Source organism: Planococcus citri, chromosome 2 (assembly GCF_950023065.1).
Source record: "Planococcus citri chromosome 2, ihPlaCitr1.1, whole genome shotgun sequence".
Taxonomy (NCBI): domain Eukaryota; kingdom Metazoa; phylum Arthropoda; class Insecta; order Hemiptera; family Pseudococcidae; genus Planococcus; species Planococcus citri.
Genome location: NC_088678.1, coordinates 44,393,788 through 44,405,392, shown reverse-complemented (window position 1 = coordinate 44,405,392; position 11,605 = coordinate 44,393,788). Strand labels below are relative to the sequence as shown.

Below are 11,605 nucleotides of genomic sequence, written 5' to 3'. Positions count from 1 at the left end.
GCGTTATTTTGAAATAACGTATTTGGTATAATTACTTATGCAATAACATGAGAAGGATACGAGTATGTATCTCTACATTAACGAGGAAAACACTTATTGGAATGCCTACCTACTTATATATGTACTACAACACGCGATGAAAAATTCTTAATTTGAGAACATTTTATTTGGACATCAATATTGAATAAGCTCAAAAACGATTAAAATTGGAAACGAGAAAAGATAAGTTATACTTCTTAATGGCAATTCAACTTTAAATATACTTAATTAAAATTCAAATAGATTTCCTTAAAGGTACGCATTTTTAATTAAAGTGAACAGAACATTCTGTCACGATGAGAACTATCAATTGCACATCTGTTGAGATGATATTCTTATTCGGAGACTTAGATTAAAATAGGTACTTGAACAATACAAACTAGAAGTAAAAAAACTCAAAATAGTTGTAAAAAGCTAACTAAACGTAGCTATAATATATAATAAATGTAAATGTTTGATAAAACATCGAGTATCAAAATAATAGGAAAAATTCAACTATCGAAATAGAGACGAAATCAGTCTATACTACGTACATACATTCATGGCCATCAGAAACATTTCAATTTTTTAAAATAATTTATAGCTCACATCACATTCTGTACATTGTCAGAATTTATATTATCACCATTACAGGGCGGATTATCCGCTATAGAATCCAGAGGCGAAGTATTATTCGCTGTAAAGCTTGTCCACCAATTTGAAACTGCACCTCGAGCTTGAGTTATTGCACCTCCTGAAAGATACACGAGTTTAAAATGATGTCACGTAGAAAAATTCAGTAAGGTATGATCCACTTACCGACTGCACGACCAGTTGTAGCGACTGCTTTTCCAGTATTTAGCATGGCTTGATTCAATTTCTTGCCACCTTCGCTGTATTGCAACGTGCTGCAAACATACGTTAATTACCAAGTTATTCTCATTCCTCATATGCACTTCGTAAAAATGGGCTGAGCACTTACTGTTGTAATTTCAATTTCATGTCTGCAACTGAGAGCTGACGAGCGAAAGGATGACATGGGGAAATTTCTTTCACAGCGTCACAATAGTTACAAACCCATGTTTTGTAGTTATGCGTATCTTTCCACGCATTAACAAATGCAACATTGAAAGATTCTACTTCGCGAGAGTTTTCTACAGACGAAAAAAAATACGCGTAAAAAATGAAGGAAATACAAGGATCCATAATGCACTAACAAAATTAAAATTTACCAGGTAATAAAGAAGTTCGCAAAAGAGACAAAAGATACAATTTGAATTGCATTCTGATCCATTCATCACCTCCTTCCCAACCAACGCCGTCCACAAAAACGTCTTGCTTTTCTTCGCAAACATGTTTAACTATGTAATCAGCAAATCGCAAGTCTTCCATTGATAAATGAAGTAATCGCTTCAATTGCATGTCGTCAGTTTCGATTTTGGCTGTGTCCACCTACAATAATCAAAAGAAAAATGTAACAAGGGTCAAACTCACACCAATTACCACACTAAAGTTACACTTACTTCAACTAAAATATCAGCGAGATGTTTTTTTTGTTTGAAAAGAATATTCGTGGCGCCAATAACATAACCTCTTACGTTGGGGTCCAAAAGAACATCCATATATGGTAAAGATAGATATGGGAGGCATAAATAACCCTAAGCAAAAATCATTATTCAATGTTATCTTCAACGTCAGATTAAAATCAATCAAGTATGCAAAGAATTTCGAAAAAAAGCGTACCTCGGTAAAAATTGATAATGGAGTACCACAAGCGGACAGATCCATCTGTGACATCAGTGATAAATTTGTTTGAATGGTGACATCGCCCATAATATCATAACCAACATTTTTAAAGGGCGCGTTTATATCATTTGAGCTAGATTTATCGCCTTTTCTGTCCCCATAATCATTACCATTCAATGATTCACAGGGTTCTGATATTCCAAGATCATCGTCAACAGAAGACCGGTCTACGGTCAAGGAACTTTCAATATTAACGCGAGTAAATGAAACGTTGAAGTTACTCGAAGTAATATTCTGACAGCTTTCAGTAACATAATTTTTAACGGGTTTTTCTTCGGTAATACTTTTTTTGGAACGATTATCAATAATTTCGGGTTCATTGTTCTCTTCATCTTCCAAATTGTACTGCGGCATTGGTGACATAGGACGAGATGGCCTAAAAATACATAAAACATACGTTTAATTATGCACGCTATTATTCATAGAAGAAAGTGGAAACTAGAAAGTTTGCCGACAGACCTGAAACATGCTGATTGATGTAAACCTTCTTCAAGCATACCAGGATGAAGAGACAAAAGCGAAAGAATTGCTGAACATAGATTATGTACAGGAGAGCAATAAAATATAACTTTTTTCTCCAATAAAAGTAATTTAAAAAGAAGGACAGCTTTATGACGGAATTTTAAAATAAAATCTCTGGCCGGAAGTCCTGTAGAATTGAAAAAAGTGCTTATAATATAGCCTATATTTCCACAATAGAGAATCAAAATATTACTCACCAACAAAAAACTGCGGCGACGTTGTAATATCATCCAGATTTTTCAAACACAAATTCAAATGCTCGTATGTGTCTTTCAATAATGATACTTTGGTAAAATCGCCTTCTTCAAAATACGCATGAGTTATGAGAGACATTTTCACCTCGATATGTCCATACAGAGGAATGACACTCAAGACGCAAACTGCCTTTTGCACGGTATCTCTAGTTAAATCTGAAGTTCGATTCTTTACTTGCTATAAAACAATTCAATAAAATTGAAAAATGGACGTAAAGATGTACGGTCTTTATATCAACTGAAAAGAAAACTCACGTCTACGGATATTTGTCTGTAGCATGATATCCCGAAGATTGTTTCGTTTGGATTATTTAGACTAGGTAAATGAAAGTACACAGTATCATGAGTGTAATTATGTGAACCATCAGGTAAAGCCAGGGTTGGTAAATATTTCCATCCAGCCGGACATTCATTTGAGTCTGAATTGTGTTCTTCGGACAAAGGAGGGTATGAATACTCGACCTATAACACACAAAACAAATTCATAAATGCAAATACAATATCTCGTATTACGTTTTTCATATCCAAAAATTCAAGATACGCTATGTTGTATGATGATAAGACGAAATTCGTACAGATGACGGAATACCATACCTGACATCCTTTCTTGTGATGGAATCCTACCACCAAAACGTGTAATATAGGATTGGATGGATCGGGTGGTGTTGAATTATCCATTTTAATTATAGTTCTAAATCATTGAAAGATTATCTTAATACATTAATTAATCAAGAAATAAGCCGCAGGAAGCTTGAAATTGAAGCACTTGAACTTATATGCGAATGATGCCTTCAACATCATAAAGTTGAAGCTGGACAAACTTGAAACACTAGAACCAACATTTAATTACATTTACAGGTTAAAATTCTACACATTCCTCATAATTCGAAATTACAGACGCGTCAAACTAAAGCAACCACCTACGACGAATTGATTTTGTGTACATAACAATAAACAAAACTGAATCATTTTTCATTTTATTCAAAGTTCTACTGAAGAAGAGGTCTTCATTTAGGGTTTTTACTAGTAAAACGTAATCGGCGTGTTTCTTTTGTGATCATGGTGTTTTCCATTCCATTCAATAGGTCAGTCACGTCACGTACTGTTCCTTGACCTTGATTACAATGTAAATAAGACCTAAGACGTAATGAATGAATTTTTGATAATTATTTTATCTTTTTTTTTTCATTTCGTGGAATTGTCTGAAGAAAGCAAAGAATAGAAAACTCAGTAAAGAAATTTAGGTTACAACATACAACTTCTGTTTAATTTTGATGTCATTTATTGATTCAGTTATTGAAGTACTTGATTTTTGAAAAATCGACGATGATACATTTTCTCGAAAGTAAGTATGATATCTGTCAATTTCTACCAAATTCAGTTTATTGTTGAAGTGTCTTTTATGCTTTTTGATTATCTTCTTTTTTGATGATAAACCCTAACAGATAAAAACGTCTTTATCATAGCTTCTCTGATATAATTACTATTTTTAAAGAAAGAAGATAGAGTGAGATCAGTGGTACAATTAATTAAGCATAGGTTTGAAAAATGTGTTTGCTCTGTGCATGTATACGCGAAATATTAATGCACGAATTGCGTTTCAGAAATTCAGTAAACTCGGTTGATTTTCATCAGAAACACTCGAGAAATGGAAAACAGTAATTCCTTCAAAATTTCAAACACTTCAGCTGGCGATAAGGAAAGCACAATGCACTCCTCGCTACAACAGTATTACCACAACGTAATGGAGAACACGAAGCTCAGCTCAATTAAAGTAAGTTTGGAAGTTTTTCAAACAATTATTTTTATTGATCAGGTATTACAGAAGACGTTTCTTTATAGATTGATAGAGCAGCAAGATTTCTCCTTTTGCCGGAAATTGCCAATCTGACGGGTGATCATACGAAAGCTATGTTCCTTTTGTCGAAAGGATTAACGCATGATGAAGTATCAGAAGCATTTAAATTATATTACCGCGAACAAAAGGGAGCATTAGTTGTGAGTGTGTTTATATTCGTAAGGAAATTTATGTCATAAGCTTATCATAGTAAATTATTAAGAAGACAATTTTTCAGCCCGATGTCGCGGAGTTGGCATTGAATAATGTTAGTCAAACCGATAATAATTCTTTAGCTTGTGTTTCAAGGAAACACCCGAATGATACCCCGAGTGGTCTCTCCATCTTTTTCAATTTATGCCAAAGAGTGATGGTTTTGGCAGGAATCTCCACTGCATTTTATTATTTATATCAAGTAAGCTGGTGATCGCTCAAATTTGTTGTTTTTTTTTTTTAGGTTTATTTCACCAACAACGCTCAACACCGTTGATGTTCAAGTTTTTTTTTTTAATGTTCATTAATCAGAACACCTTGTTGCAGAAATGGCGTGCAGATAAAGCTAAGGAAAACAAAACTAAAAAAGAACATAAACGTATTGAAGAAGAATTGAATCAGATAAAATCAGAATTACAAAAAATTACTGCCGAATTGAAATTGCAACAGTTGACTGGAAAAACAAATGCCAATCTTGCAGCTGAAATCAATTCTCTAAAAGCAATTTTAGTTAGCAGGTGAGCACTTGGATTACATTTTGAAAAATATTTTACGTACAGTTTTCATCATCACTTCTATAAATTCATTCTTAATTCTTATTTTGTAGGCAACATTTCGAAGAATTGCAAAATAAAAAAGTTTCTTTACCATCGTGGCAGCTAAATGCATCGAAGGCTTCTAACTCTCCGGAAATAAATGCAATCAATAATACCGATGTCATTGTCAGCAATGGCGGATCCGAATGTACTCCATCACCTTGTGATTCATCGCCAATAGTCCAAGAAAAATCAAATGAATCAATTAAAATTGAATCTAACGAAAAAAATACTCCCAATGATATTCAGATTAGTATGAATGGAAGTACCGAGGGTGAAGAAAAAATAGTAATTAGTAATGTTAGTAGCGATAGTGTTTCTGACACGATCCCTAAAACGAAAAAAACCAACACCAAAAACAACAAAAATTCGAAATCAAAAGTAGGGCTAAACGACAAGGAGAATGGAAAAACATTGAAGCAAAATGGTGTCGTGAGAATTAATTCTGATTGAAAATTTGCAAACTCAGTAATTGATTGAAAATGAAAATTAATGCGGGTTGATGTTACGTTGTGTGTATGCTACTATGTATTTTTTTATTTTGATTTTGCCAATTGTTTTGAACAAAATAATTCATTTTTTAATTACGTTAATTTTAATGATTTCTGAAAAAGAAAAGTCAGTCGTCAACATTAAGGAAATAATATTGTTCATTGATCGTTTGATTCATTCTATTTTATTCGTTTTTTATATGGTTGTATTTTTTAGAATTTTTATGATTTTAAAAATTTGTTTTCATGATCCTCGTGTGCTATGATTTGAAAATATTGTACATTGGTTCTGAATCATGATTTATTTCAACGATATCGTTATGCGTACATGAAAGGCATTATTGCAGACGTGCTGACTTGCCGTCTGTTGTTTGGTATTATTGCATTATTATAATTATGTATTTTGTCTACTGTTCACTTTTTTATGAATATATTGTATTGGAAGTGGTTACTTTGGTTGTTTGGCGTATTTTAGTTCGTTCGGTAAATGTTATGTTTATTTATTTCGCTTTCGCCGTGTTGGGGCCGTGTTGAATTATTGGTTTTTGCGGCACTGTGTGAACTGAACTGAAACTGAACTGTGATTTTTTTTTTGTATGTTGAAAAATGGAATTGATTGAGATGGAGATTTGAGATTTATTTGAATTTTGGATTGGATGTTGAAAGTAGAATGGAAATCAAATCTGGCCAACTGGTCAAGTAAAGTAAAGGTAACACAACAACCAACCAAGTTCACAAGTTGAAAAGACAAAGATAAAACTTCCTTATTCAATATTCTGAAAAAATTGGAAAAAAAACTAAAAAACGTGTAAAAAGCATGACGTGACGGACGGCTGGCCATGTACTAAATTTGAAAAATATCTGAAAATATGCTCCCGGGTTGTTATTTACTTGAATTTTTTTACGCCAAACGAAGTGTTTTTCGAGTTCCAGTGCATCATCACAAGAGTGTGGTGTGAAATTTTTAATTTCAATCAAAGTTATTTATTAAAAGTTCAAAATAGTTATGTAAAAATTATGATTTCAGTGCTGTAGCTTAAGCATAACAAGTCAATGATCTCTCATAACTTCGGTATCAATAATTAGTTCGTTCTGTCGTTTTATCATCTTATGTAAAAGAGATACTTATTTCGTTGTCAAGTAAACGAGTAATGTATTACTTCAAATAAAACAGTTTTTTTCTAATGTTTCCGTTAAGTGATAAATTAATGGTGTGTTTTAAAGAAGATAGAATACAAATGCTTAAAATTTTCCTCTTTTGTATTCGTACTGTGTTTCTACTAGCGTATAGATTATGGACCTGTGTATCATACCTCATCACTAAGCAAACTAAAGCAGTAAGTTGAAATTTGCGTTGATGTTGATATTAACGCTACGTTGAATTCTTACATTGTTCTCATTTCATCTCTCCAATGACTTATATGTATTCTCGCCCTTCATTACATTCATCAGTTTTTTACGTTATTTCACGAAGTGAAGAAATTCTGCTGCTGGTAAGACCTCTAAGCATTGAAGGGCGGTCTTGATGTTAACGACCAATTTTCTTATTTCAAATTTCATTCACAAAACACCTGAAGTAATACTCAATTGTATATGCTCATTTGTATCCGATGCATATTATGTTTCAAATGCCCTATCATTTGTTTCATTAAACAATCGATGTATGAACACTGGACAGCTTGCTAGTTTCATTTGGATAAAAACTACCGCTTCAAAGCCTTCAATACGATAAAGGCTCGGCATTTTTTAAATTTGATTTTTGGTATAGCGTTGGAAATAAATTGGAAATATTTATCCCGAAAAGGAATCAAATTTTATTATACTGAAGGCATTATACTTGCTGGCATTAGGCCAGTAATTATTTTACATTATTTTTTTTTGCCAAATTAGTGTTTATTTAGTTTACAACACAAGATAATTTTTTTCAACGTGAATTATTTATATCTCACCTTTTTAACCGCTACATCAATATTAATAAGCGAGGACATAATGCTCTAGTACATTTTGAACTTCACTTGTCTTACAACGTGTTTTGCTTTCATTCCAGGTTCGTTACCAGCAGACGGTCAAATATGAAAATTATCCTCTATCTCCTCTATCGATGCACAGATTGAGTAAGATTGAGCTTAATTAGTCTCAAATGTCGTCGTAAAAGTGATCAGTGATCTATAAACTGCGTGTTTTTATTGTAGGCCTCGTTCGAAGGAAAGTTTTCGTGTTGGATCTGGATGAAACGTTAATCCATTCAAATCATGACGGCGTCATACGACAAGCCAATAAACCCAACATTCCTCCAGATTTTATTCTTAGAGTAACGATAGAACGTCATCCTGTGAGGTTTTTCGTGCATAAAAGACCTTTTGTCGATTTCTTTCTCGACATTGTAAGTTTTAAAATCGTATTTGTTACCCAGTCTCATTAGAAAGCAAACTAATGATACGGGATATTTGATTTAGGTATCACAGTGGTACGAACTAGTTGTCTTCACTGCCAGCATGGAGGTGTATGGCGCAGGAGTTGCCGATAAATTGGATAATAATCGTGGCATTTTAAAAAGAAGATATTACAGACAGCATTGCACTCCTGAATTGGGATCGTATACTAAAGATTTATCGGCTATAACCGGAGATCTTTCTAATATTTTTATTCTCGATAATTCTCCTGGTGCATATAAAGGTTACCCTGGTACGTACACCTACACCTACATGTTTAATTATCACCATCGTTCGTCGTCGGATGCGATTAATTGTGATACATTTATCTTCACAGATAACGCTATTCCAATCAAGTCATGGTTTTGCGATCAATCAGATACCGCCCTACTGGGTTTATTACCTGTGTTGGATGCATTGAGATTTACGCACGATGTTCGATCTGTTTTGAGCCGAAAACTTCATCTTCATCGACTCTGGTTAGTTTATCAAAAAGTATGATACATTTTTATTCATTTTTACCAAATCTAATCCGATCTCGTCTGTTAATTTTTGTTTCAGATCGTTATAAGTGAAAAATTTAGTGCAATTGTTGTTTTTCTTTTGTTATTGAATTTGTTCGTATAGACGATCTTCCTATATACGTGTAAGTGTTTGTAATAATTTGTCGTTCACTTAAATTTATTTCTCGAAATCGCGATGAAACTTTCACGTTGAAGTTTTTTTTTTTACAGTTTATCCGAATTATGTTAGCAGTTTTTTTTTCAAACTTGTACGTATTTTTCCTTTGTTTTTTGCCAATTTTTTTTACAAATTTTTACATGATTTTTTTTGTTCTGTTCTTTTCTAATTTATGTAAACGAGTCAACTGGCATCTGTTTATTACAAATGCTTTTATAAAAGTGGCTTTCACATTGTAATACTATTACTTAGTACTTAAGCGAGTTTTTTAAAAAATGTAATTTTAAAATATATGACTCAAACAAGTTCATTAGGTGACAACTTAATGGAAAATGTTTTTAAATAAGTTGCTTTATGTTTTTCAAAACCGTCGTTTTAAAACGAATTTTAATTTAACGTTTTAAGTTTAGATATTGATCCCTTGTTCGAGTACAATTTACAGGATTGAAATGTAATTATTATCTGAATATGTTCAGTAATGGCTGTGCCGCGACGATGAACATACTCGTCCCTAAATGACGAAATGATGAAAAACAAGAAATACTCGTGTAAACCTATCGATTTACTTACACTTCACTCCGGTTACCAAGTTTTATTGAAACTCGGTACCATTGTGAATGTTTTAACATAAATTTACATGATGTTTGTAAAAATAAGACTTTGGAATAATATAATGAAGGATTTTTTGCATTATTACTTTGAACTTTTTAAAATATTTCATTTTATTTATTCTACCGACTGAATGGATGTTTTGCATGGGACTTCATGAGATCGAGATCTTTTGATTCTTATTCAAGTAGTTTTGATTGAATGATTGTTTTTGATAACATATCTTGTTCCCAGATCACCATTTTAAATTTAGTTCGAATATTCGACGCGAACGTCAAATCGTGTTTCAAATTGAACGGTATTTAATAAATTGAATGATTCGTTGGTTGATTGATAGGCCTATTGGTTAACTCATCTTATTCGAGTAGGTATTCAAAGTTACAATACTAGAAAGAAAACCACATGTTGGTGATGTTACGATGTGATTATTATGAAATGCTTGAGTGTTTCTCTTTTTTCTTATTTTTTAAATTTTTTAATTGGGTAATTATTTTAATATATCCGCTGTAAATTTCTGTACATACTATTTATAATACGATTTGTTATTTAATTTTTTTCGAGTTGTACGAGAATCTTGTACATTCTTCTATTGTAGCGAAGCTCTTTTTTCTTTACAGTTTGTACTGTAGAAATGAACGAAAAATCTACTACTTGATGATCATTTCAAACGAACCGATGTCTTTTAATTTCGTATGAATTACATGCAGAACTGTCTTATGTATATTGTAAATTAAAATTTTGTCATTTAATTCGGGGAACTCCAAATAAACTAATGTTATGAAAATACTCCGATCAGGTTTCAATTTTTGAAAATGTGATTTGTAAATGTGAAAAATATCCATTTGCGTGTTTTAATTGAGGGGTTTTAAAAGCCTTTAAAGCAATAGTTCAGTATTTTTTCAAAGCAATGAGAAAAAATTATAAACCAACTCACTCGATTACGTGTAATTGATTTAATAAAAGTTCGGAGTCAATTACTTTTCAATATACGATGTTATGTAAATACCTACTTGATACGACCGTGTTCCCATAAATTGTACCTACTATGTTTTAAAAGCTGCGTGCCTTTTTTCCTTTTAGTATACAATAGTTTTTAAAATCGTGTTCGTTTTAGTATCGTTATTCTTAAATAAAATCGATGTGATCTATGTTTTCGTTGCAATTTTAGCTGCAAATAAGTTGAATTTAAGTAAATGTATTGATGTCCTCGTTTATTTTTTCCCCCTCTTTTGAATATGTACTTCTTTTTTTAATTTTAAGACGTTTTATTGGTACAAATCGTAGACAAGTGAAGTGAAAAGATTTCAACAAGAATACTTACGGGTACCAAGTGACCAGTTCAACGATAAATGTTACCTTAGAGTTGTCGTACAAATTTACGTGTTTGTCAAATATTCGACCATAATTATCATACAGATGTTTTTACATTATTATTAATTTACTGTAAATTCGTTTCTTTCTTTTTTTGTTCCAGTGTCCCCGTATGTTTTAATACATTATTGTTTAATTAGTTAAGCGAATAAATGAAAAATTGTTTCAACCATAGAGTTGTATTCATTCTGTATTATGAATCAGGAGCGCGAAATTGTGCCTATTCTATTAACAAAATGTACAGGAATGAAAGCAAAAAATCCAAATAATTTGGCAAGGTAAAGTTACCGTCTGTAAGTAGGTATATCAGCGAAATTAATTAAAGACAGGTTTTTAATGAACTCTGTTTGATATAAAAACCAGGCCCTGTTCGATTTGCAAATTGGGCGATAAATTCAGTGCAGATATCAAAGTTGGTTCCGCCTCATTGAATAATAAATAGATACATACATGCAATTAAATTCTTATTTTATCCGAATAATGTTTCTACATATACCTTCACCACTTCCACTCTGCCGAAAACATACAATTCAATTTTCGAGTTGGTAAATTGATATTTTTCATTGGAAAATCCAATGAAGCATTCTTTTCAACTCAACAAAAGTTTTCTACATAAAATCAATCTCCCAAAATAAAATTTCACAGAGAAATTTTCAACTAAATTTCAATCTATAATTTATCAATTTCAAATTTCCCTATAAAGACATGGATATTTGGTTTTAAACCGAATCTTACAAATATATAGCTATTCTCAAAGTGCTCAGCCTATCAACGT

General features: G+C 32.2%; 3 protein-coding genes across 6 annotated transcripts; 2 read left to right on the top strand and 1 right to left on the bottom strand.

Moving 5' to 3' along the window:
- Positions 1 to 144: 144 nt before the first annotated feature.
- Positions 145 to 3,573, bottom strand: LOC135835942 (late secretory pathway protein AVL9 homolog). The gene is made up of 10 exons (XM_065350462.1): positions 3,195 to 3,573; positions 2,856 to 3,062; positions 2,544 to 2,778; positions 2,284 to 2,473; positions 1,762 to 2,200; positions 1,542 to 1,676; positions 1,251 to 1,470; positions 1,001 to 1,172; positions 838 to 926; positions 145 to 772 (listed from the first exon to the last, which is right to left on the bottom strand). Exons 1-10 carry the CDS (start codon positions 3,276 to 3,278, stop codon positions 624 to 626), a joined length of 1,920 nt encoding a protein of 639 aa, XP_065206534.1. The 5' UTR covers positions 3,279 to 3,573; the 3' UTR covers positions 145 to 623.
- A 167-nt stretch (positions 3,574 to 3,740) lies between these two features.
- On the top strand, positions 3,741 to 6,188 carry LOC135835944 (uncharacterized). 4 transcript variants are annotated; one of them, XM_065350465.1, is made up of 6 exons: positions 3,741 to 3,945; positions 4,205 to 4,374; positions 4,443 to 4,598; positions 4,664 to 4,852; positions 4,963 to 5,168; positions 5,258 to 6,188. In XM_065350465.1, the coding sequence occupies exons 2-6, from the start codon at positions 4,249 to 4,251 to the stop codon at positions 5,697 to 5,699; spliced, it is 1,119 nt and encodes a 372-aa protein (XP_065206537.1). In that variant the 5' UTR covers positions 3,741 to 3,945; positions 4,205 to 4,248; the 3' UTR covers positions 5,700 to 6,188. The 4 variants fall into 4 exon arrangements, with proteins under 4 accessions (XP_065206537.1, XP_065206536.1, XP_065206538.1 ...); XM_065350464.1 differs by having other exon boundaries at positions 4,661 to 4,852; XM_065350466.1 differs by having other exon boundaries at positions 3,743 to 3,945; positions 4,676 to 4,852.
- A 456-nt stretch (positions 6,189 to 6,644) lies between these two features.
- On the top strand, positions 6,645 to 11,002 carry Dd (CTD nuclear envelope phosphatase 1-like protein dullard). The gene is made up of 6 exons (XM_065350469.1): positions 6,645 to 7,074; positions 7,785 to 7,851; positions 7,930 to 8,120; positions 8,194 to 8,422; positions 8,507 to 8,648; positions 8,731 to 11,002. Coding segments are annotated over exons 1-6 (783 nt in total). The 5' UTR covers positions 6,645 to 6,921; the 3' UTR covers positions 8,732 to 11,002.
- Positions 11,003 to 11,605: the final 603 nt, after the last annotated feature.

Coding starts and splice junctions, on each gene's coding strand:
- LOC135835942 (XM_065350462.1), bottom strand. CDS start 3,278: ATGGATAATTCAACACCACCCGATCCATCCAATCCTATATTACACGTT. Junction 3,063..3,194: donor ATCACAAGAAAGGATGTCAG/GTATGGTATTCC, acceptor TGTGTGTTATAG/GTCGAGTATTCATACCCTCC. Junction 2,201..2,283: donor CATCAATCAGCATGTTTCAG/GTCTGTCGGCAA, acceptor ATGTATTTTTAG/GCCATCTCGTCCTATGTCAC.
- LOC135835944 (XM_065350464.1), top strand. CDS start 4,249: ATGGAAAACAGTAATTCCTTCAAAATTTCAAACACTTCAGCTGGCGAT. Junction 4,599..4,660: donor AACAAAAGGGAGCATTAGTT/GTGAGTGTGTTT, acceptor TAAATTATTAAG/AAGACAATTTTTCAGCCCGA. Junction 4,853..4,962: donor CATTTTATTATTTATATCAA/GTAAGCTGGTGA, acceptor TTCATTAATCAG/AACACCTTGTTGCAGAAATG.
- Dd (XM_065350469.1), top strand. CDS start 6,922: ATGTTTCCGTTAAGTGATAAATTAATGGTGTGTTTTAAAGAAGATAGA. Junction 7,852..7,929: donor TCTATCGATGCACAGATTGA/GTAAGATTGAGC, acceptor TTTTTATTGTAG/GCCTCGTTCGAAGGAAAGTT. Junction 8,423..8,506: donor TGCATATAAAGGTTACCCTG/GTACGTACACCT, acceptor TTATCTTCACAG/ATAACGCTATTCCAATCAAG.